This window comes from Montipora foliosa, chromosome 1 (genome assembly GCF_036669935.1).
Source record: "Montipora foliosa isolate CH-2021 chromosome 1, ASM3666993v2, whole genome shotgun sequence".
Classification (NCBI taxonomy): Eukaryota; Metazoa; Cnidaria; class Anthozoa; order Scleractinia; family Acroporidae; genus Montipora; species Montipora foliosa.
The window spans coordinates 42,733,844-42,758,852 of NC_090869.1; the positions used below are offsets into that span (position 1 = coordinate 42,733,844).

The 25,009-nt window shown below is 32.9% G+C and overlaps 1 protein-coding gene across 1 annotated transcript in view; it reads left to right on the forward strand.

Annotated features, from left to right (window-relative positions):
* LOC137999016 (cleavage and polyadenylation specificity factor subunit 1-like) overlaps window positions 1–25,009 on the forward strand; it is an 87,299-nt gene that overhangs the window by 6,001 nt on the left and 56,289 nt on the right. The window contains exons 3-8 of the mRNA XM_068844850.1: window positions 3,416–3,549; window positions 4,051–4,131; window positions 8,352–8,503; window positions 10,498–10,647; window positions 11,032–11,171; window positions 11,935–12,045. Coding sequence (XP_068700951.1) covers window positions 3,416–3,549; window positions 4,051–4,131; window positions 8,352–8,503; window positions 10,498–10,647; window positions 11,032–11,171; window positions 11,935–12,045 — 768 coding nt within the window. The remainder of the gene's footprint in view (window positions 1–3,415; window positions 3,550–4,050; window positions 4,132–8,351; window positions 8,504–10,497; window positions 10,648–11,031; window positions 11,172–11,934; window positions 12,046–25,009) is intronic.

The window sequence follows — 25,009 nt, forward strand, 5'->3', positions numbered from 1 at the left end:
CAGCAGCCGCACGAATTTCGATTCTTTCTAAAAAAATAGCATTAAATTTGGAACGTGGAGTTTGGCATTTCTTGGTTATACATGTAGTTGGTGTTAGTCGCCTCAGGCAAGCGGGCACCAGTAGAGCACAGCCTTGCTAACCTGTCTGTTAATCTAAACCCATTTGCTGGTTTATAGAAAAAGAAAATCAAAATTGTGATTCCCTTTTCGAAGAGATTCTTTGTGTCATAATAATTGACCCCTATTTATTTTGTAAGAGCAGCAGCTAGTATAGCAGGACAATTTTATTGTCACCTGACCTTGCTCCCATTAGTCTCATTTGAACTAGTGATCAGAAGGTCATAGGTTCGACTCCAGCATTGGAGCACTCTCGATTTTTCTTAGTGTCCTTCATCATCAGCATCAGCATCAGCGAAAAATCATTTCTTCAACTTATTTATTTATTTATCATCCACTTCTTTGAAATATAACTTGGTTTTTGTTCTGTTGTTTTGTGAAATACATGTAGCACTCAGCCAATGACACGGTCTCAACTAACCTGAATTGGAGTAGTACATGTATCTCTTTTGGTCTGGTCCCTCTTAGTAATAAGTGGCACTTCTTAAAACAGATTCTATGAAATCACAATATTCAACAGTGTGGATTCCCATGGGGGGGGTACCGCCACATATGGGCTATATAGGTATGTGCCGCTGTGAAGGGTATGGTTCTCAAGCAGTTTACTCTAGCATAGGGTATATAAATCAGAGCGTTTGGGTCTAGAATAGGGTATCATTTTTCACGAAACTGACCAGTTGGTTGAAGATTTTGTCAAGACTAAGGAAACCAGGAATTGCTACTCAAAAATATAAAAAAAATGAAATCGGCAAGTTTAAATTTTCATGACTCAGCCTCAACAGCGTTGATAGATGACCATCATAAAACGCTACTGGATATTATTAACTGTCAAAAATTGGGATTCAGACAGAAATCGGTGGTATTAATACTGGTTAAAATTAAACAATTTATTGTCTTGATAATGTGTACATAAGTGCTTGGCATTGCTGGACAAGTATAAATAAATCCTTTTTAAGAAAGAAGTGATTGTGGTATAAGGTTTTGTTATGGCTTTGCTTTAGACTGTGCTAGTGACCTCAGTTTCTGGAAAACAGCTACTCTAGGATAGGAGTGATTTGGTGAGTTTTACTTTAGTATAGGATAGCAAAATCCAGCTGAAACGAGCTCTGGTATAGGCTAAGGGTTCCAGGGTCCCAGCGGCACATCCCCACCCAGAAATTTCTTAAGTACCCCCCCTTCCCCCCCGGGTGTGGAATGCCTCCTGTCAAAGGCATAAAAAATCTGTGAAGTGAATTGTTTCATGCTGTATAATTTTATGATACACTGTATGTGACCTTTCACGCAAAAAGGGGGCTTATGGATTTCATAGTGAACCATGAATTTAATATTTCACTCAGTGAAACTGAAATTTCACGGGGTGTTCACTATTGCTCCAATTCTTTTCACTATGCTCATTGAAAAAGTTTGCGGCGTGAAATTGAAGACCATGTGAAAATAAATAAATGAAGTCATGTCGTGAACTCATTCATGTTCACGCCGTGAATGTTGCTATGCCATCGAGAATAACAGGAAAATTTCGTGGTCTGGTTATTTAAAATTGCGATAAACAAGGATAAACAATGTTTTGCTTTGGAAATCGAATGATGGTATCTGTATCTCCTCTTGTGTGAAAAGGTTTAAGTTTTTATGGGCCGCCGTTTCGTTATTTTCGGCGAAATCGAAGTTGGTACGACGATCTACATGTATAATTTGGATGAAAATGACGACTGACACGAATTTAGGCTTACAGTTTCTCCAATAGCATAAACAATCAAATACACTGAAAAAAAAATCAGTTTAGGAGGAGAGGGAAGCATCCAAAAGCGCACTCGACACCATACGAGGGATGCTCCCCAATTCTGCATAATCAACGGTTTGGTCAAAAATACGCAATGAAATTGGCATCCCCCGATGTGCATCTTCCCCCTTGTGCGGCCAAGAATGCTTTCACGTAGGATAAAAAGGTGATTTATCCACAGAGATTTTGCAATCTGAACAGTCCTTGCATGAGAATAAGTACTCACATACATGTAGATGTTATGAGCTTTCAGATGATGGCTACAGGCTTTTTATGGCAAAACTCGATGACATATGTTTTTGTTAGCTTCCGGCTGCCATATTTGTGGGTATCCATACAAAGCCTTATAAATTTGATTTCAAGTAAAACATTTCTTCGAATATCTTCTGCACGAAACGTCGCACAGACCTGAACCTTTGAGAGACTCTTTCAATATTCATCTTCTTTCATCTCGTTGATTGTTGACTTTATTTGGTGAATGGTGTTGATGATGGTGTGACAGTGAAAACTGGCAAGAGGTGACGAGAAGTGTCTCCAAGACTGTCTTCAAGATTAACAGAGAGCGTTTCGATACCAAATAATATAGTTTTGATGAATAACTTGAGTTCAGAATATCGCACAGCCCTGAAATTTGGAGTGGTTCTTAAGTTACATTACTCTGATACCACGTGTCAATTTCTTGACTCAATTTATTGAATGGTAAGCGATTTTAATTTTTGCTTCAATAAATACAAACCTTGACGAAAATGTTCAGAAAATCTTGTGCTGTGTTGTTCGATTTTCTCATAAAATTTACGCGCTGCTCGCAGTCTCGGATTCTAGGAAAGAGTACTTGTAATAGGTTTGGATTTTAAGTGTATTTTGAGCAGTTACTCGCCCCATTTGGCGCACCTACAGATACTATTAAAAATTAAGCGAGTTGCTGTGATTTTCCAAGTTGCCCCAAAGGTTAATGCTCATAATTTATTTTCTGCTTGGTGATCTCGAAAAGAGGTTTGGATCACTGCTCGTCCTTGCCGGAAAATGCTCAGCACTCACATGCTCACAAAATCCATTCGCCGGCGTGCATGTTTCTTCACTTGAGTTAAGTCAACTTTATAGTAGACAAAAGTTAATGATCATCAAAAGGTTCACTTCAATGGTTCTTTCACACTCGAAATCCAAACCCAACATATTGATAATGAAATTAATTAATTTTGAGGAGGACTTTTTTTTTTCCATGTCGTGAATTTTTCCCGGCATGAATTATTTCGCTGCCGGGTGTGAACTAGTTCACGGTGGGTGGTATGATAAATTTTCATGCCGAGTTCACGCTGTTTTAAAGGAATTTCACGGAAGTTCAGCTTGCTTTATATAATTTCACGGTTGTCTGCCATGAAATCGGCATCATCATAAAATTTTCATAAGCGCCCTTTTCGCGTGAAGGGTCACATATACAATGTATACATGTACAGTATAACATATTGTTTGACCAAAGCTGAGATGTACACTCTTACATTGTATCTTTGACATTCATTTTAGAAAATTCTGCCAAGAGAAGGAAGCTAGAACTACTCAGCCAGTACTCTTTGTTTGGTAACATAGAGTGTCTTCAAGCTGTGAAACTTGCAGGAAATGCAAGGGACTCACTGTTAATGAGCTTTAAGGATGCTAAGGTACCCCATCATTGTAGATTCTCAGACAACTGGTAACAAGCTCTTTAAGTCTTAGAAAAGAATTGGTCCACAGTCATTAAAATACAGGGCTTTACAGGTCTAGTTTAGCAAGTAAAAATCCCTACCACAATGTATGCTGTAGCTACATGTAAACAACCTAACTTAATTAATTTTATCTGGTAGATTAGTGAAGCTTCCATGAGTTTTCAAAGAACCGCCATTTTACCGTACTTCCCCCTTCCAGGATAGATTTCCATCTTGTTTCATATCATGTAGACTGCTGAAATTCTGTCTGTAGCACTGGCCCCATTTCACTCAGGCTGTAATGGATTTGGACATTCATCCTAGTACATGTTACATGCTGTGGTTTACAGCAATTGATTTTATTATTACAATTAGTGAATTATTTGTATTATTAACAGTGGATTGTTTAGACCTGACAAAACTATTTTAAATTTTAATAGTTTGTCACTTTTTTGAGAGTTGGTACTTTCTTATTAGCTTGCTATAGTTGATTATGATGCTGGCACCCATGACTTGAAAACAAGAAGTTTGCATTTCTTTGAAGACGACAAGATTAAGGTTGGTATCACTGTGAAGCAATCTTAGTTGGGTTCATTAATTCGTTGTCCTTTACCTATATTATTCCCCCAAATGTTAATCAAGGTGTCAGATTGTACTTTTTAATTCAAACAGAGCAAATTTCAACTGGCATTGAATTGTACCACAAGAGGTTTATTATAATAATTTATTATATACATGTATGTTATTTGCCAGCCGGGAGGTCCGTGTAGCGAAAAACTGTGACTGAGGTCTTGAAAAAGCTAACCTTGGTCTCCGGCCTCGGGCAGCATTTTCAAGACCCCAGTCACAGTTTTGCACTATGTGGACCAACCCTTAGCTGGTAAATAACTTACTTATTTTTTCCTCTCTCTCTTTTCCTCTCTGAAATCACTTTTCTAATTGTTGACTTGCTCCGTGCTTGATAGCAAATGCAGTAAGCAACTTACAAACTGAACATTTCAAAGAGAAATATTCTTATTTAAATTCTACTCCCATGCCTCTTGTCTAATAGAAATCTGTTTTGAAACACTAACTTCTGTATGTAAATGGACTGGTGTCAAAAAATGGAAATTTAAGGTCATTATGCAAGCTCACGCAACCAGGGCTAGGATTCCAGCTGGGTTGGCGGGCAAGATAGAAATATTCTGTCCGCTCCTAGAGCCAGTCAGTTTGCGGGATTCGCCGAATTCCGCCCACTTGCACATTGTGAAAAACATGAAATACATTTTTATTACTGTACAATACGTCAGATTTTATTTAGGTCAGGTCTTTCAGATACAGTGTACATGTCAGTCAAAACTTGACTTTCTTAAATTGCTATAATGGCTGTCTTTTTTTTGTGTGTGCAACCACAGGCAGACAACCCTAGCTAAGGATGTGAGAGCATGTGATGTCACATTATTTGAGACAGTTGTTCCATAAAAACTTCAACTTGAGACGTTTCTTTATGAAAAATTAATCCATTTTGTGGACAACCATATTTATTTATTTATTTATTTACTTATTTACTTATTTACTTATATACATTATTTATACAGAAATTCCAGTTCAGCATAGCTGGTTTAAATGGAGATCTGTATTTACCCTCCCAACCATGATCCACAGACCACAACACCGGGAACTACATGCCCTACTCTTTGCGACAAGTGTGCGGGTTCTTTTACATCCCACAGATAAAGTTCCCTCACCGACTATTTTCTGCATTGTCCCGAGTGATTTGATGGGTTTTTTTCCCCTTCAGATCCAACGCATCATCACATACTTATAGGTTATTTCACGGTTGCTGCGCTCATTCGTTTGTTTTACACAACAAGTGAATAAAAATCGTACAAGCGAACTAACTGTGAAATAACTTATTTATTATAATAATACATACCGAGATTCATAAGTGAACAGAACTCAAAGATAAACATATCTTTATTTTCTTTCAAAGGAAAACAACGCACTGTCAAGCTGCCTCACAGTGTGAGAGTTGCACTGAAATGGCTTCCTTGTAAAATACTTTACATCTGAATTATCAAGCAAAACTGCCGTTAAAGGCATAGTTTTTTTTTCTTCAAATGGCGCTCAAAGCTAGCAAAGAATTCCCTTAAGGAATTAGGCTTGTATTCTTCGTTGTTCGTTATAAGGAACTCGCTGAGAAACTTGTTCAGCTCTTGAGGAGTCAATTCATCCATTTGTCTCGTCTCACCTTTCAAAACAAGAAATTCGTGGAACAGAGCAACATTGTGTTTGGTCTTTTTATTATTATTATTATTATTTTTATTTAAACATATTTATTTAAAGAAGTTTGCCTCAAGAGCATACACTTTGCTCATCTAGGGGGCTCACTTCTAAATAAATTTTACATTAATAAAGAATGCATAAGGGCCCGACAATTACGAAAATGAAAATGCTGAAAAGAGGTCAAAAGTGTTAATCACCTTTCTTGAAACGCTTACTTTCAATAATAAATCTTTGCAATTGAAAAAACAATTCCTTGTTCTTATCTAATGTCAAAAGAGATGAACCATTTAAAAAACTATTCAATAACGTTGAATCGGAAATATTTGACCACTTTTCAGCAAAAAGAGTCGCAGCACAGGTGAGCAGGTGAGATCTTAAGGCAGCATAAAACGGGCATTTGATCAAAATAGTGTTTAACAGTCTCATGATCGGCTCCACAAAGACAGGCTGGAGAAACTTTTTTACCTATTCTAAACAAATAATAGTTAAGTGCACATGCATCAAGCCACAGGCGAGTGTGTAATACTGAGGAATATCTATCTATTGAAAAGTCAAACAGGATATTATAAGGCACTATATTGAAATAAATTTTCAATTCTTTTTAAAAGACCCTATTGACTCAATATTTCGTATCTCTGTACTGAGTTGGTTCCATAAAGCAATAGCGGATGGGAAAAAAGAATTTCTGAAACGTTCAATACGAGTAGCAAAAACTGAAAAATTACGGTAATTTCTAATTGTTGACTTGCTCCGCGCTTGATAGCAAATGCAGTAAGCAACTTACAAACTGAACATTTCAAAGAGAAATCTTCTTATTTAAATTCTACTCCCATGTCTCTTGTCTAATAGAAATCTGTTTTGAAACTCTAATTTCTGTATGTAAATGGATTGGCTAGCGAAGAATTCCCTTAAGGAATTAGGCTCGTATTCCTCGTTGTCTTCTTTTTTTGTGAACCATTATAAGGAACTCGCTGAGAAACTTGTTCAGCTCTTGAGGAGTCAATTCATCCATTTGTCTCGTCTCGCCTTTCAAAACAAGAAATTCGTGGAACAGAGCAACATCGTGTTTGCTCTTTTTCTTGGTGTTTTCCTTTTCCTGTCCGTCTATGAACTCTTCTACTGATGAATCTAGACTCTGAAAACGGTTAGTCTGATTTGAAGCCATTTTTCTAAAGTGAAAATGCGCCTAAGCTCATAGAAATGTGCTATTTGTCAGTCAAGAGGAGTGGCGAGCAAGCGACATGGTTTTGTTCACTAGTGAGAATTATGATATAGCCAATTAGAGCGTTGATACGTCGTTTTTCACTAGTGAAAAAAATGATATGACCAATCAGCTGGCTTCTCTAGCGTGAAGAGACTATTTTTATCTCAATGCTTTTTGGCGCGTAAAATCTCGGAGTGGCGAGCAAGCGACATGGTTTTGTTCACTAGTGAGAATTATGATATAGCCAATTAGAGCGTTGATACGTCGTTTTTCACTAGTGAAAAAAATGATATGACCAATCAGCTGGCTTCTCTAGCGTGAAGAGACTATTTTTATCTCAATGCTTTTTGGCGCGTAAAATCTCGGTATGTATGTAATAAGTTATAAATAGACAAGGTGTGCAGCTTCCAAGACCGCTCATGGCTGAGTGCCCCCAAAATTTAGCCGAATTTCTCCCACTAAGTTTGCTCGCCTCCCAGCCTCCCAGGTTTTTGCCATCGCTATATGATCGGGACACATTAATCATTGGAATTTGATCAAAATCAAATTCACCAATAGACCATATTTATAAATGGCGGCTAAGTAATAATTCTTTTGTCTTAATGCTAATCATCCTCACCAGCCTCATTAGCACAAACTAAATTCGAAAGAATTTTTGCTCAAAAGTGAGGCTAACGAGGATGATTAGCACAAGACAAAAGAATAATTTCTTGGCTTCAATTTACGAATACAGTCTATCAAAAAGCGCAGATTTCCCCCAAGAGAGACAAAAATTATCAATCTTAGCTTTTTGACTGGTGGCACTCGACAGGGAGCTTCAGTCATGTTGTATTGTATGTGACAATGCGTCACACCAGAAGGGGAAAGATGAAGTGTCCCAAAATCCCTTCAAATCACTCGGGACAATGCAGAAAATAGTACATGTAGGTGAATGAACGTTACATTACATGTATCTGCCTGTTCATAAAATGGATTATCATAAAGAAACTTCACAATTTGAAGTTTTTATGGAACATTTTACTCGAACAGTTGAATCAGCCATTACAACTGTCTCAAATAAAGTGATGTCACACGCTCTCGCATCCTTAGGGTTACTCTGCGTGTGGTGCAACAATACCAGTTTACGATGGCTCACAAGGTGGCCATTGCATTTTGATATTAATTTTTAAAACACTGGAACAACTTTTTTTGTGTGAGCATGTTTGATTTACCTATAAAAGAAATTACAGTCTACGCGACTGTATAAAGTTGGTGAGAAGTGAATAAAGACAATAAAAATGTTGTATAACAGTATTTGGTTCTTTCACAGGGAAATAATCAGGAGTATTTCCGACCTCCTATGGTGCGTGTGGATCCTGAACGTCGTTGTTCTGTTATGTTGATTTATGGTACTCACCTTGTCGTTCTACCATTCAGACAAGAAGGCATGCTGGAAGAGCAAGATGTTTCCTTTACTGGAAGGTACATAACTGTAGATGTTATGTTGTGGTTCAAATTCTTTCCTGGTTCAGATTTTTTTAAACCAGTTCAATTTTGATTTTCCTTTGTTTCAGGTTATGATAATGAATATTAGACAAAGAAAAATCAAAATTGAACTGGTTTGAAAAATTTTAAACCAAGAAAAAATTTGAAGTACAACATAGACACCTTCATGTTAATGATAGAGTAAGTTACTGAAGCTGAAAATAAGTAATTGCAGAATGCCTGTCAACTTTTTATGGGCCTTCTGAAAGGGTGCAATTAAAAAACAGAAATTGTGCAAAATTGTAAGGGCAGATTATGCAATAAGGAAGGACTATTGTGTGAAAAACCATGCAAATTGTGCATTTTTTTTCTGAGCTTCATGTATTTTAAGCTTGTTTTACTACACTGTAGGTTTCAGAGTAAGAAAACCACTTTTGTGTTTCTCTAAAGCCAATTAATTTTTGAACATTATGGAACAATAAATAAGCATCTATACTTACAGTGAAGCTGGATGTTCGTTTGTGAGCCTTTTTTCAATATTGTCACACACTGTTGCGTTTTTGATTGGCACTTTGCTCTGAGCAAGTGGAAGGTTCAAATTTCAAATTTGAAGTCTAATGGTGTGCTTTGAACTGTAATTACATTGTGAACCTTCTCTGTAGTCAGTTTGGAATAATTTGATAACTTTAATATTTTGGAAGGCCTTTCGGCTTCAAATGGATTTTCAAATGATTAATTTCTTCAAAAAAAGTTTACACAGGGAATTCAGTATTGACAAACAGAGTTTTTTGCGGAAAACCAGCTACAGTGCTCAAGGGCCTACTGACGTATTTTTTGGGGTGCGTTGCTGAGGATGTAATAGTTAACTCATTTGAGAGAATTTGGCATTGTTTTGGTCAGTTTCCAACTTTTGTAAACCAATGACCCTAAATATGACATCATTATGCCACGCCCGTGGTCACGTGACCAATGAAAGAAAACTTTAAATTTGTCTACATCTTACACAATTTGGGTATTTAATCAGTGGTTTCATAATTTGTATTCGTTTTTGCATCCAGCCAAGCATGGTTTTCCTTTTATTTTGAAAAATTTTCTTTTTAGAGAGATAAACGATACTGAAATGCCCATAAAATTTTCAAAAAAGATTTGAAAAAATCAATGCTTACCTATATTCTGTATTTGAAGGTGAAAAATGCCATATGAAAAAAAAATAATTCAACATAAAGACTTCCGGAAATTTAGGTTTTTCTCAAACCAGAAGTCATTTCATTTACGCATGCGCAGTTGATCTGAGAACGAGCGCGATGCAAACAACAGTTTGTGTGGTGATTTTTGCTTGTAAATGGGTTTTCTGGTCAGCTTAGTTTAATTATGATGACCTTAGTCACCGGAAGTAACATTTCACTTCCCTAGCAACGTTCGAAAAATCCGTCCGTGGGCCCTTAAGGCAAAGAAATTGTGGTGTTATTATTGATATTTCACCCCCCCCCCCCCCCCAACAGTCCTGAATTAAATTCTTGTGAGTTCTGTTTTAGGTCAATAAAGGCGTATTTGAGACAATACGAACAGTTTTCATTTGACTTCACAGAACTTGCAGTAATTCTAGTTTTGCAAACAATCACGCCAGTGATACATTGTAGATTTTTAAACTTAAAGGTTACTTTTTTCACAGCTTTGCGAATCCTACCCAATGTAGAGTTATTATGCTGTAAATAGAGTTCAAGGTTGTTTTGAATGGGTACAAATACCTGACTCTGGGAAGGTAAACACTGGGCAGCAAGTTGAAATTTGGGTGTCATTCCGCCTCATTCGGGTATTTCAGTACCATTTTTGTTCATTTCATTTCATCCCAGTGCTATTCTGCCTCATTCTGGCATATTCCGGTGTTATTCTGTTATATTCCGTTCCGTTCCTGTGTTTAGGAATGCCCCATCTTGGTGGGCATATAAGCTTTTAGTTATAACTATTTTATTTTATTTTTTGTCTTGCAGTGGAGACCGGTCACCTCTGTTGCCGAGCTACACAATTAACTTAAAAGACATTCTTGATAAATTGTGTAACATAATTGATGTCCAATTTCTTCATGGTTACTATGAACCGACCTTACTGCTTCTTTATGAACCCTTGCAAACATGGCCAGGGTGAGTTGTGCTGACAGCACTTAAACTGTAAGAATGTTTTGTCCCAAATTGAGATTTGCAATGATGTACTTGTGTTATAGAGAGTGGCTTGTTTAGTTGGCAGTTTTGTTGGTTATGTCACACATCCTTCAACTGTCCGACTGCATAACTGTCTCGAATTCTCCCAACTCACCCTCATGTTTAGATGAGGCTATGGCAACATGGAAAATGTCCTCTATTGCTTAAATAACTACCTGCTCATGGCAACATGTACACTGCCCACATCTTTATGCCCAACCTTTTCAGATTATTACTCTAGCATGTATCCTACTTTCTTGTTTAAAATTTAAAATTATAGTTATCATGTGGCCAACAAAATATCTAATTAACCTTTTTATTTCCTAGTCGTTTGGCCATGCGGCACGACACCTGTGCCTTGATTGCTGTTTCTTTGAACTTATCTCAGCGAACTCATCCAGTTGTTTGGTCTTTAAATAATCTGCCATTTGACTGCAGTCAAGTTCTTGCTGTTCCTAAGCCAATTGGTGAGTTTGGACCATTCACAAACATTTTAATTCTGATGATACAATACAATGTGTAGCTTGATGTATTACCAACAAAATCACCCATAGAAAAAACTGTAAACACTGATACAATCAAATGTATGGTACTCTATTGAAGTTATAAGAGACATTTGACCCAATTTGGTAACATTTTTAACCTATTTGGAAAAGGAAGGGATACATTGTAATTCCTGAATGGCAATGAAAATTTGGCAATAAGAAATGAAAGTAATTTGCTTGCTAAAAATAAAATAATTGGTGAAATGATATTTATGAGATGGATCATATATTGAACTGCAGACATGAAATCAAGTGAAGCTATGATCCTCACAGTTATGAACGTCGACGTTGGAGCAAAGTAAAGTAAAGTAACCATATTTAACGTCGATAACTCGTAACAGTAATTCAACTGACAAACCTGAGGTCGACGGTGCGCTCAGTTTACTCCCCCCTCTCCATCAGTGCTCCGTTTTACGGGTATTTAACGCTACTTAGCTACACGGAAAGGAAAGAAGTCGAAACAAGAATGCGAGATCTGGGAATCAAACTCAGGACCTTTTGCACCAAGGTCGCGCACTAACCAACTGTGCCATCCTTGCTCCTAAGCGTCACACAGGTTTCAGGCTTCTTTACCCAATTGCTAAAATTGCATTCATAACTGCAAGGGTCATAGCTTCACTTGAAAAATAAAATAGTAGTTAACTTCAACATGCTTTTAAATATTTTGTTTACCTTTTCTGTGCAGGTGGAGTTTTGATTTGTGCTACGAACTGTTTGTTGTACCTGAATCAAAGTGTCCCTCCCTATGGAGTATCATTAAACAGCATTGGTGATAACAGTACAGACTTCCCTCTCCGTAAGAGTGAACATAAAATCGTTACTTTTTTGTGCTATTCAATACAAATTACAAAATTATCATCCCAGACTCAACACTAATAGTAGCCAACTGCTAGCTACAGACAAGAAGAAATTTAGTTTTGGCTTCAGTAGTTTCTGTTTGCCTCCAAATTAAAGTAAACTAGGTAAGGTAGGAGAAAAACCTGTACCTGCCAGCTTGCAAGCAAAAATGTACACTGTAAAGCATGGAAACTTCTTGGCCCACTTATTCGAGGGCTTCCTTGACTTGCCTGGGTTTGTTGATTATTTATAAAACTAGCAGTAATCAAGAATTAATGAGGTGCATTCGATTCCTGTTTTGTCATCAATGAGGCATGTGAAAGTAGTAGGATAGTAGTTGGGGGTATGAGCTCATTTTTAATGTGTTCAAATTTGACCTTGCGATCTTGCATTGAAATTTGTGTTGAATTTGACCTTGGGATTCAAAATTAGTGTTTTGTTAAAAATTCAAATAAAAATTTCACTAAAAAATTAATCTATATGTTTAAAAAAAATGAAGTGTGTTTAAATGATATTGAAGATAGTTTTGTTGATAAACTTTATGAGTAAACTTTAGCAGTAAACTTTATTAGTAAACTTTATAAGTAAACTTTATCATTCAGATTTACAGTACCGTGCAAAAGTAAGTTGACAGTCTCTTTTGAGTCTCGATTCTTGACTTGATCCTTGATCCTCGATTCTCGCAAGGATCGAGGATTGACAATCGAGAATCGAGTCGAGAATTGAGTCGAGAATCGAGTCAAAGGAATCGAGAATTTAATGAGCTGGTCGCTTGACTTATTCCTCGATAGATTAATAGCACATACAACTGGGAATATGAAGGAAAGAAAAGCCTGCCAAAATTTTCTTGGAGAATTTTGTTCGGGAATAATGCAAAAAACCGAGCGAGTATAGTCCTCTTTCGAATCCGGTTGATGAAATGGAGAAAAAATCACAACAAACGACACTATTCTGTGCGATTTGGGAGGAGACACATGTACATGTAATTATTCTTCGGCCGTATGATCGAAGCATACTCAACAATCACACGGATTGTAAACAGTCTTCGACACCATCCGACCGGAGCGGTATTTGAAGTTTACGTTGTAGGCTTCTAATCGAGAGCACGATCTACCCAACAACTTAGCTATATTGAGTGCCTTTGTTGTGAAATTTTATTTTTATCTATAGAGTAGAATAATTGCAAATTTTGCATTTGTCAAAGTACACGTGTAAGTTAATTTCAGATTAACGTGTATTTTGAAACCGTCACAGTATAAACCCTTTGAGTTATTTTGAAAATAAAAGTGTCATAGTTTGATATTGATTTGCCACTAATATGTCATGTCTTACTTTCCGAGGAGCAAGCGATTGAGAGCATACTTAAACGGTTTGCGTTTTTCTCAAGTCATCAAACTCCCTTTTTACCATCCCAATACGACCATGTATATCTTCTAAAGTAATATATGTTAATTTTCCTAAAGAAATCAACACCGAGAAGTGATACCACTCGTAGTATTTCGATGCTTCAGCCTTTTTGTGATTGGGCATATGGAGTAATTGTAATTGTAATTGTCTTAGTCTATATTTTATTTCATATATTCTAAATAGTTTTACATAGCAGGTCCACATCAGCTGATAGCTGCCGATGCAACTATTACTTTGTAATTTTTGTAATTTTAACCTGCTTTATCAAATAAAGAATTGATTGATTGATTGATTGATAATTCCTGTGACTATGGTTTTTGTTTTTCAAAGAATGAAACCTGATAACAGTGAACAAGTCTAGCACTGAGATTCGACCGTCACTATAATTTTCCTTCAGATCATTGCATTTAAAAATACATGAATCGTTGCATTACTTGGTGGGCGTGCCGTATGCAAATATTTCTCAATGTTTACTTTGGAAATTTACATTCGATTCACAATGAATCCATCGCACGGTAAAGCTCACTGTTTTGCTTTTATATATTTTAAATCCACGATATAAGATTGGAGTTTGAAGAGAGAACTCACAGGAACGATAGCCGCTACCTCGTTTTCTTAATAAACAGTTCCTGTTGTTATTTAATCGAGGAGTAATGCTTTCGCAAAAGTTGAATCGAGTGTGAATAATTGACAAGGTTTCGCGTCGGTGATTTTGCGCAAATTGAGTGTCGAGGATGGAGTTTGGTTTCGAGTGAATCGAGTCTCGATCCTCGACTCGATTCTCAATCCTTGATTCTCGCGAGGATCAAGTCAAGACTGTCAACTTACTTTTGCATGGTACTGTATATATCATTTGTTTAATGTTTTTTACATTGAATAAATGATATACAAACTCTGCTTAATAACAATCAAACAAAAAGTAATCATAATCATAATTATCTAATTAAAAAATATAATCTTGATCTAAAACTTCGCTATACCAATTAATATCATCAAAATCTGTATGAAATAAATATTGAAAGCAGCTTGGAATATAAATAGTCGTAATAATTATACATTATATAAACCTTTAAAAAAATGTTTTTCTGTTTATATTATATTATGATTTGTTAAAAATTAGATAACAAAGAATTAGTTTTAAAACAATATGTCGTGTGTCCTTTTTGTGGTGTAAAAATACAAGAAATAAACAATGAAAATAATCAAAAAACACATTGTTGTGGACAAGAAATATCTGAAATAGATTATCAAATGATTTGTATTATTTTTGGTAAAATATATTACGAATTTTATAAAAATAAGTACATAGATTTTTATGAAAATATGTATAAAATAACGAAAAAAAAGTATTTATATCAGGAAATACCATATTCAGACTGTATTATCAGATATAGAACTCAAAAATAAATTACCAATATCAAGAGATATAATAAACCGTGTTTGTAAGACATTTGATCAAATAAACAAGGTTTTACCACAAGTTAACAAAGAGAGAAGAAGGATAATATCAATCAAATATATTATTAACAAATTGTTTAATCACTGGAATTTGAAATTTGATATCCCAATTACTAAATCCAAAAAGTGATTATGAGAAATATTGGAATCAGCTTTGTTTGTTGATTAAACTATGAATTATTTTATTATATTACTTCTCATATTTATCTGCTATTGGACATAAATTGATTATTGTTTCATCAATAATACTGAATTTATTTAATAATTCTTTTCCATTAAAATTAATTCCTCGAAGACGATTACGCAAATCAATCATTAATTCTAAATATGATTGATAAGCAAAACAACACATTTCAATTTTTCTTTTGTATTTTTTTTATTTCTGAAAAAGTTTGTAATAAAACCCCAGATCCTGATATTGATCCTAAAATAATTGGATGTAATGTAATACTACCAGCTATAGTTCCTGATACAATCAAAGATACAGAAACAAGATTAACAAATCATATGCATTTGTTTAAAATGTTGAAATGATTTCTTATAACACCAAAATTTGTTGTGATAATATTTATAAAAATCCTTTATTTCTTTAATTTTTTCATCTGATAGATTTTTGCTTATGTGATTTAAATTGAATATTTTTTCACTCATATTATGTATATACATTATACAATTATTCTCTGTTTCCACTATTTCTTATCTGATTTTGTAACAATGTTATTTGTTGTTGGAGATTAGTAATAGCTGCATCAAGCTGGCTTTTACTGATTGCATGATTATTAGCATTGCCATCTTTGATTACTAAATGACGATCTTCTGTGTCAAGATGACCATTATCGTTGATAAGTAGTTCTGTTTTATTATTGATAAATGGATTGGTGTCATCATTGAAATACTCAACTGTAAATTCTAATTTATTGCCCTCTTTATCCAAAGCAAAATTACCATTTTCATCTAAAATGTAAGGCATTATTTATTATTATATTATATTATTTACATGCCAACTACTTGATAAACGAGTTTAAATTTAATATCAACAGTGTTACTGAGATTAATTGATAAAATGTTTACAACTCTATTAATAACCAACTTTGTAGGTAGAGCAGTAAACCGAAATCTTATTTGATAGGATCTAAAATTACCGCTGCCTAAATCTTTATAATTTAGTTGGATTGTATTGTTTTTATTGATATATTTTCCTTCATTAAACAAAGTAATTGTCTTGATATTTATAGAATCAAAATTGATTTTTACACCACTGGAAATAAATACATTACTGATAATGATAATGATAATGATAATGTTTTATTCAGCTCATATTGTTGTTTACATTCATAAACATTACGAATAAATGTGCTTTTTTTATAGTACCAAAAAGGTACAAGTTTTTAATAACGAAGATAATGATGATTTTGATAAAGCATCTTTAAAACCAGCTGCATCTCCAAGATTAATTATTGGTCGATTATTCATATCAATAGGCATATGCTTTTTAAAATACGTGAGAGAACTGATTTCATAATATTTTTTGAAATCATAAATTGAAATATCAATATTGTTTAATGCTTCATCTTTTATGCCATAAATCAATACATAAATCGGAAAAAAAGGAGGACTGTCCTTATCATAATTAGCGTGAAAATTTATAAATAATCTTCTTTGAATGCTTTTACTTGAACCATTTGGAGAAAGAAGTAATATCGGACGATAATATTTGTAATCAGAATTTACTTTTTTTGTAGCACGATAATCTATATTCATATTTATTGCTTCAAAACTAAGTTTTACACTATTAAACTCCATCTCGGTAAAAGGAAATCGTTCAAAATATATTTCGAAAGCAATAGTGTAACTGTTGCTAAAATTATCTCAAATTAGTTTAAACAAGTTAAAATCAAATCTTCCTTTGAACAAGTTTGAACCATCTTGTGTTTTTTTGAACTTTCATAATAAAAGCAATTTTTTTACTTTATGAGGCATTTCATTAAAATTAATTAAATTAGCGTCTTTAATGCCATAATCAACTGTCATTTCACCATCATCCATAACATATTTTAGTACGTTTGTTCTATTTTCATGACTCCTAATATGTGATTCACCAATTTTCTGATCAGTATATTTTTTATTACTAGCATCATTATCATCTGATGGTAAAGCGATATCTGTAATTTTTTTATTGTTAACAGAGAAATTTGAATTTAAATTTGTACCATCTGTTTTCAAAAATTATCTTTCTGTAATTGCAGAAATTACTGAAGCGCTTTTATTTAATTGGTCCAAATTAATAGCATCTTTATTTTGTGTTGCTTTTTTCAAATTAGTTATTTTGTTGTTATTCAAATCAAGATTGCTTGATAATGTTTTATATATTTTACTGTTTAGACCATTATCAACATACCTTTTATTTACGTTGGTTGGATATTTTGGATTAGGGACGTTGAAGAGTGGATTTAAACCCAAGCTTAACTCTCCTGTCATGGCAAAAGAACCGTCTTTTGGAAGATAATCACTAAGCTCAGTTTTATCAGCTTTTTGAGCCAAACTGGTTTCAAGTTGGTGTTTATTGATAGAGTCACTATTTTCAGTTCCTTCTGCTAAATTAGTGATTTTGTGATTATTAAGATTAAAATTTCCGGTCAAGGCCTTACTACCATTTATTTTCAGATGTAATTGTTCCGAAACGAAAGAAACACTTGAAAAACGTTTGTTTAGTTGCTGAGAATTTACAGCATCTGAATCATCAGATGCATTTTTTACATTAATTATTTTATTATTGTTGAGGTTTAAATCATTAGTCATTAACACGCTTCCGTCTTTTTTTAAATAAGGTGATAAATCAACTGACCCCCCTGCTTGAGATACTTTTTGGTCTACATAAGATTTGTTAGCAGCATGATTGTTAGATATAGGATTTTTAAAACCTTTTACAATTTAGTGTTGCCTACATTTGCAGTCGTCTTGTCTTTTCTGATGTATTTGGTATTACCAACTAATCCTGTTATTAACTGATCATCGTTTGTATGGCTGCCAACATAATAAAATCTTTTACCATTACAATCAATATCATTTAAAAAACCAGGTTTAACAAAATTTTCAGTATAAAATTTGTAGCTCATTGCATCATTTTTACCCAACCTTGGATTTTGTAAATTACTGATTTTTTTATTTCCCATATCAATTGGATTTTTTACATCGATTTTTATGTTATCATCATCAAAATCCATGTACCATTGTTGAAAATATTCATATGGAACAGCATCACTTTTTCCTTTGCGAGGATTTCCTACATCTTGAACACGATTAAAATCCATTAAAAAATGAAGCGCCCTCTTTTTTTAAAGAATCATTTACATTACCATATGATTTAATATGATCGTATATTTGGTCTTTTGATAAAACATCAAAATCATCTGTTCCTTCTTTTAAATTAATTATTTTTTCATTTTCCATATCATAATTTCCATCCGGAGTCAATTTATAACCTATACCTGCAGGGCCTCTTAAACCAGGTAATCCCCGAGTATAAGTATTAGTCTTACCATGTTCGTTAAATATTCCCATTTTATATGTTTATTAGATTATTCCATAAAAGTTTCTTCTAATATCTTTCATTGGTTTATCAACATACAGTACTGTGCAAAAGTAGTGAGAGCGCATTTCGACGAATTTCTTCTATTGTTCTGGTGAATTTTCGACGATATGTCGGCGAAATTTCACGAGGTATTTTGCGTCGCTCAATGCGATATTTCGAAGAAAATGCGTCAAAATGATGCGAATTCTTTCGAAATTTCAAAGTAACAAACTTTCCTTGCTGCGAACTCTTTCGAAATTTCAAAGTAACGAACTTTTCTTGCTTTTGAAATTTCGAAGAAATGAACTTTCGTTTCTTCGAATTTTCGAAAAACTAAGTAAACGTAAGAAACAAACCTTGATTCATCATCTGGTTTATTTAAGGTTTACATTGCATTCCAAAAACAAAGAAAACGAATCTGAAATCTACTTAGATTACGTGCAAAAATAAACACACAGTTGCTAACGAATTAATCTTGCCTAGTTTGTTTGTCGCTACTTTTTCTCAAGTTTTGGCAGCGTTTGCCGATGCTTATTTTACATGACTCCCACATGCGGTTAAGTTCCTCTTGAAAATTCGCTACACTCATCAAAACTTCAAAACACGCTTCGAGCATTCTTCGAAATTTGGAAACATTTCCTTCGAAATTTCGCAAATCTTCTCGAATTGTCGTTCGAATTTTCACTGGAACATTCGCATACAATTTCAAAATTTCGAAAGTGTCAAGCGCTTTCGAAAATTCGTCGAAAGTTCGTCGATATTTCGTTTCTTTCCAAAAATCGCTGGTTTTCGTCGAAAAGTGGCAAAATGTCTCGAAATTCGTCGAAAGTCGCTCTCACTACTTTTGCACAGTACTGTACAAAAAAAATATTGATTGAATTTCAGACTTCATATCTATTGGAATTATGCTATCTTCCATTGTAAAATTTACTTTTTTGTTTGGTACAACAGGCGTATTTTGCTTATTTTTGCCTTTAAAATACCAACTATTTTATCGCCAACCCATTGACCAGCAAAATCACCAACTTTTTCAGATCCTTTTGTTAAAGCTTTTTTAGCAAGTTTTTTTACTTGTTTTTGCAGCTAATTCTTTGGTTGTTTTTGTGTTGTTTTAAATTTATTCATTTCTGACTTTTTTCTAACCTACCTTGAAAATTACGCAGGATGCGTCGAAACGTTGGTTTTTCATCACAGCTCAACAATTAGTGAATGAATTACACAAACCAATCAAGAGAAAATTCAAAACTAGAAGAGATATTGTAAATCATATTGATATGGGCTGCAGACTTAGTTGAAATGCAACAATTCAGCAAATGGAATAAAGGATACAAGTATTTTCTTATGGTGATAGATGTTTTTAGTAAATATGGGCGGATTATATCATTGAAAGATAAAAAAGGTGAATCCGTTGCTGAGGCATTCAAGACCATATTAAAAGAAGGTAGAAAACCAGATTATCTATGGACAAATAAAGGCACAGAGTTTTATAACAAACATGTAAAAGAACTCTTAACTAAGAATAAAATAACACTCTATTCAACAGAAAATGAGGAAAAATCTAGTGTAGTTAAAAGATGGCATAGACAATTAAAAATAAAATGTGGAAACAGTTCACGATCTTTAATCTTTAATCCTTAATCACAGTTCGTAACCATACATAACTGATACAAATGGACTAATACTAACAAATACAAGCGAACAAAAATACAAAAATGCTAGACGGGATGGACATTCCCTCCAAAAAAAATAATTAATAATAATAATAATTAATTAATATATAAATATATATGAAGAGACAATAAATTAAACTATAAATTACAAACGTAGATGCCTAGTAATGCATAAACTTATGTTAAAGACACTATGCCTAGTATTTTAAGGTAAATTATGAGTGGAGGTACTTGGTCAGTGAAACGTACTTTAAATAACTGAAGGCTAGGAGATGACATTACTTTAGAAGGCAAAGAGTTCCAATCATGAATTTATCTATGAAAAAATGAATATTTAAAATAATTTGTACGGGCAACTTTAAGAATAGTGTTTTTCAATTTATACGGTGATATGAAACATCAAAACAGAAACCAAAATTCAAAATTGGTGATAAGGTTTGAATATCAAAGTATAAAAGAAAAACATTTGATAAAGGTTATGCTCCAAATTGGACAGAAGAAGGATTTACAGTTGATAAAATACAATACACTAATCCAATAACTTAGAAAATGAAGGATCTAAATAATGAAGTCATTCGAAGAGATTATAAGAAGAAACTAGCTTTAGTGAAATGGAAAGGATATAGTGATGATTTTAACAGGATTTGACAAATATATAAAATTATTTTCTGTATGTAAATTATGAAATTATTTTTGAGAATGTATTGATTAGAGATTTTTTTTATTCAAAAATATATGATATGTTAAAACATAAAATTGAAAAAAAATTTATTCCAAATTGTATTAGTATTTGTTGCCATTTTATTAATTGTGATTTAACTTTTTATAATATAAAATCAACTGATAATTTTGATGAAAATAACATTTCTGATAAATATGATGATAATATTTTTATTATACAGTCAACTCTCTCTAAGACGGACACCATCGGGACCGGCCTCACCTGTCTGTGTTAGAGAGGTGTCCGGCTCATAGAGAGTCGACGTAGCATGACCCCAGGAAATTTAAGATGATAATGCTGAACCTGAGCACAGTGAATATGCGTCTGTTTAAAGTTTGTTTTAAGTTATTTGCTTGAACAAAACCTACCTGTTTTAGATAACAATACAATTCGGTTGTCACCTCCAAGTTATTTTTTGAATGGGACAATGACTGATTTAATTTTAACTTGTACAGTATGTATTCCGGAGACAAGATAAGAGCTGTCAATAAACGTCTGGTGTTAAAAAGGGTCGCGTACAAGAATTTTTCTTCCCTAAATCGTAATTTGCAGTCACATTCAGCACCTCACAAGTGTCCGTTGACGATTTCAAAGTGTCTATTGTGCGTCTTATGGAGGTGTCCGTCTTATAGAGAGTTTGGTTATAGTAAAATGACTAAGCAATGGCTGGGACCAGCACCAGGTGTCCATCGTACAGAGGTGTCCGTTAAGAGAGTGTTGACTGTACAAGTAAAAAATAGCTTAGGTGAAATAAAATTTATGAACTCTAATCTTGAAATTGTTTAATTTTATTACCAAAAAATATTTTCTAGTATAATAATATAATTTATAATATAAGTGAGTTCTGAAAGTATAGATTTATATAATTCAAAAATTGGTGATGATTATGAAAGTGATATTGAATTAGATCAATATGATTTAAATGACAGTTTTATTGATGATTCTCAATGTACATGTAGTTTTGATGTTAATTCAGATAATACTTATGAAATTAAATCAGAATATTCATCTTCTCAATATTCATCAGATTCTGACACAGATTTTTCTGAAAGAATATAAAAATATTATCTTTACATATAATCAATTAAAAATCTAAATATATTATATAAATGAAAAATTTAAAACAAATCATTGGATTATTAAATAATTGTTGTTTTGCTTATGTAAGAGTATTAAAAACAAACAGAATAAATAATTTTTTGAGTTAAATTTTCACGTTCATTTTTTATTCATATATTTAAATAAGTTTAAACTTATGTAAATATTTAGTAATTTAATAAATTAAAAATGAAAAGAATAAATTCAATTTCCTCCAATTCTGATTTATCTGACGAAGATTTGTATGATAATACAGGCTACGAATCAGATACTGAAAATTTTTGTTTAAAATTAGTATTGGCTTTACGAAAAGAACCAGATATAACAAATATTACTGTTGAAAAATACGAACCCAAAAAAATTCATGGCAACGCAAAATATTTTACTGGAGGAGATAAAAAAAAGCAATAACAAAATCCAAAACAAGATATATGTTAAAAAAGCCATGGCTTTGTGATATTTGTAATAATAATAAGGATTATAAATTAATCGGTAAATGGACCCATTTGAAAAGGAAAAAACATATTCAAAATTCTGATAAACGTAAAATAATTTTTTGGTAAATAAAAGTTTAAATAAATTGTTAAAAGGGCTTAAAGAATAATTTCCTATAGTATATTGTAAATGGAAAAATTATTTTCTAACATTAATATAATGAACAAAGTGGAATTAGAGAAACGTTCAAAATCACAACTAATAAATTTGATTTTACAACAAAATAAAAAAACTACAAAAAGAAGACCAATACCTACACCACGAAATACTGTAAAAGAAATAGTTCATGATTATTATTCAACCTCCTTTAAAATTTAGAAATGATTATAAACCAATTCCAGCCCCGAGAACTAAAAAAAAGCTTATTAAAAAGTCTGTACCACTACCAAGAACTATAATAAAAGAAACAAACAAAGCTTTAAAAGGATACACAACATCATATGAAATAAGCATTAAAAACAATAAGGACCCTTTAATTCAACTGCAAACCCCAAGAAAAGCAATCGAAATAGATATCGAAAAAAAATTTGAAATGAAATGAAAGGACTAAGATTCATTAAAGCACTTAATATAACATTTAAAAAGCAGTCAGGTAATGAAAAATAATTAAATCAGCTTATTTCAACAGTAAAGCACAAGCAATAATTAATAAAACGCAAATTGAACTAAATTTAAAATTATCAAAACAGCAAATATTACTCACTATAAGCCAATGGATATCTGAACGATCTGGTTGCACGATAAAATCATTTGACAATATTGTTAAATATGAACCAAAGAAAGGATCATCTTATATTAAACTACCAAAAGAACTCCAACACAGTGCAAAGGATTGATAAACTTACAAAGCAATGATAATAAATGCTTCAAATGGTGCCATATTCGTCATCTTAATCAGCAAAACAAAGATCCTCAACGAATCAAAAAATTAGACAAAAAATATATGGAAAAACTAGATTACAACATATTGAATTTCCTGTAACAAACATATCAACAAATTTGAAACTCAGAACAAGGTCAACATTAATGTATTTGGTTATGAAAATAAACAACCATATCCTATCTATGTAACAAAAGAAAAGTATGAAGATTGTATTAATGTATTGATTACTAAAGAAACCAAAACACATTATGTACTTATAAAATACTTCAATAAATCTATGTATAATTAAACAAAACACAAAGAAAGAAAACACCTCTGCATGCATTGCTTGCAATGCTTTCTGTTCAAGTTCTAACTAATCACAAAGAATAATGGTAAACAAGCAATCAAAATGCCTGAAAAAGGTTCAAAAGTAAAGTTCAATAATTTTAATAAACAACTACCTGTGCCATTTGTGATATTTGCTGATTTTGAAGCAATAACAGAAAAAGTGCATGGTTGTAAGCCAAGCAATGATAATTCATACACTGAAGCTTATCAAAAACATACAGACTGTTCATATGGTTATAAAGTTGTGTGTTGTTATGATGATAAATACAGCAAAGCAGTTCAAATTTATAGAGGTGAAAATGCTGTATACAAATTTATGGAAAAAATGCTTGAAGACGTTAAATATTGTAAAAATGTTATTAAATACAAATTCAACAAGCCATTAAAAATGACAAAAGAAGAAGAGAAAAACTTTAAAAAAGCTGATTCATGCCATATTTGTAATAAAAAATATATCAACAAAGATATTATAGTAGATCATTGTCATATTACTGGAAAATACAGAGGATGAGCTCATCAAGATTGTAATTGAAATTTTCAATTAACAGATAAAATACCAGTTATTTTTCACAATTTAAGATAGTCATTTCATTATGCAAAATATTGGTGAAATAGCTAAAAAACACACATACAAAAGTAAGAAAGGAGAGGAATGTCAAATGAATATTAATGCTATTCCAAATAACATGGAAAAATACGTGGCTTTTATGCTTAGTAATCATTTAGCATTTATTGACAGTTTTCAATTTATGAGTTCGAGTTTGGATAAATTACTAAGTAACCTACCGCATGAAGCCTTCAAATACACGAAAGAAGTATTCAAAAATGAAATGTTTCAGCTTATGAAACAAAAAGGTGTTTATCCTTATGATTATATGGATAGCTTTGATAAATTCAATGAAACAGAACTACCAAAACAAAAAGACTTCTGATGAAAATATATCCAATGATCAATACAAGCATGCACAAAATGTATGGAACACTTTTGACTTAATATTAATTGGTGAATATCACAACTTATATTTAACATCAGACATTCTTTTATCAGCAGATGTTTTTGAACACACCCTAATATGTAATTTTTTTTGGTATTCAAAATCAACCTCTAACCCTAACCCATGTCATTATTTTTCATCACCAGGTTTGTCATGGGATTCTATGTTAAAATGACAAATATTCAATTACAACTTATGACTAATGTTGATATGCATCAATTCATAGAAAAAGGTATGCGTGGTGGGATATCTTACATAGCCAGTCGTTATGGACAAGCAAATAATAAATACATGA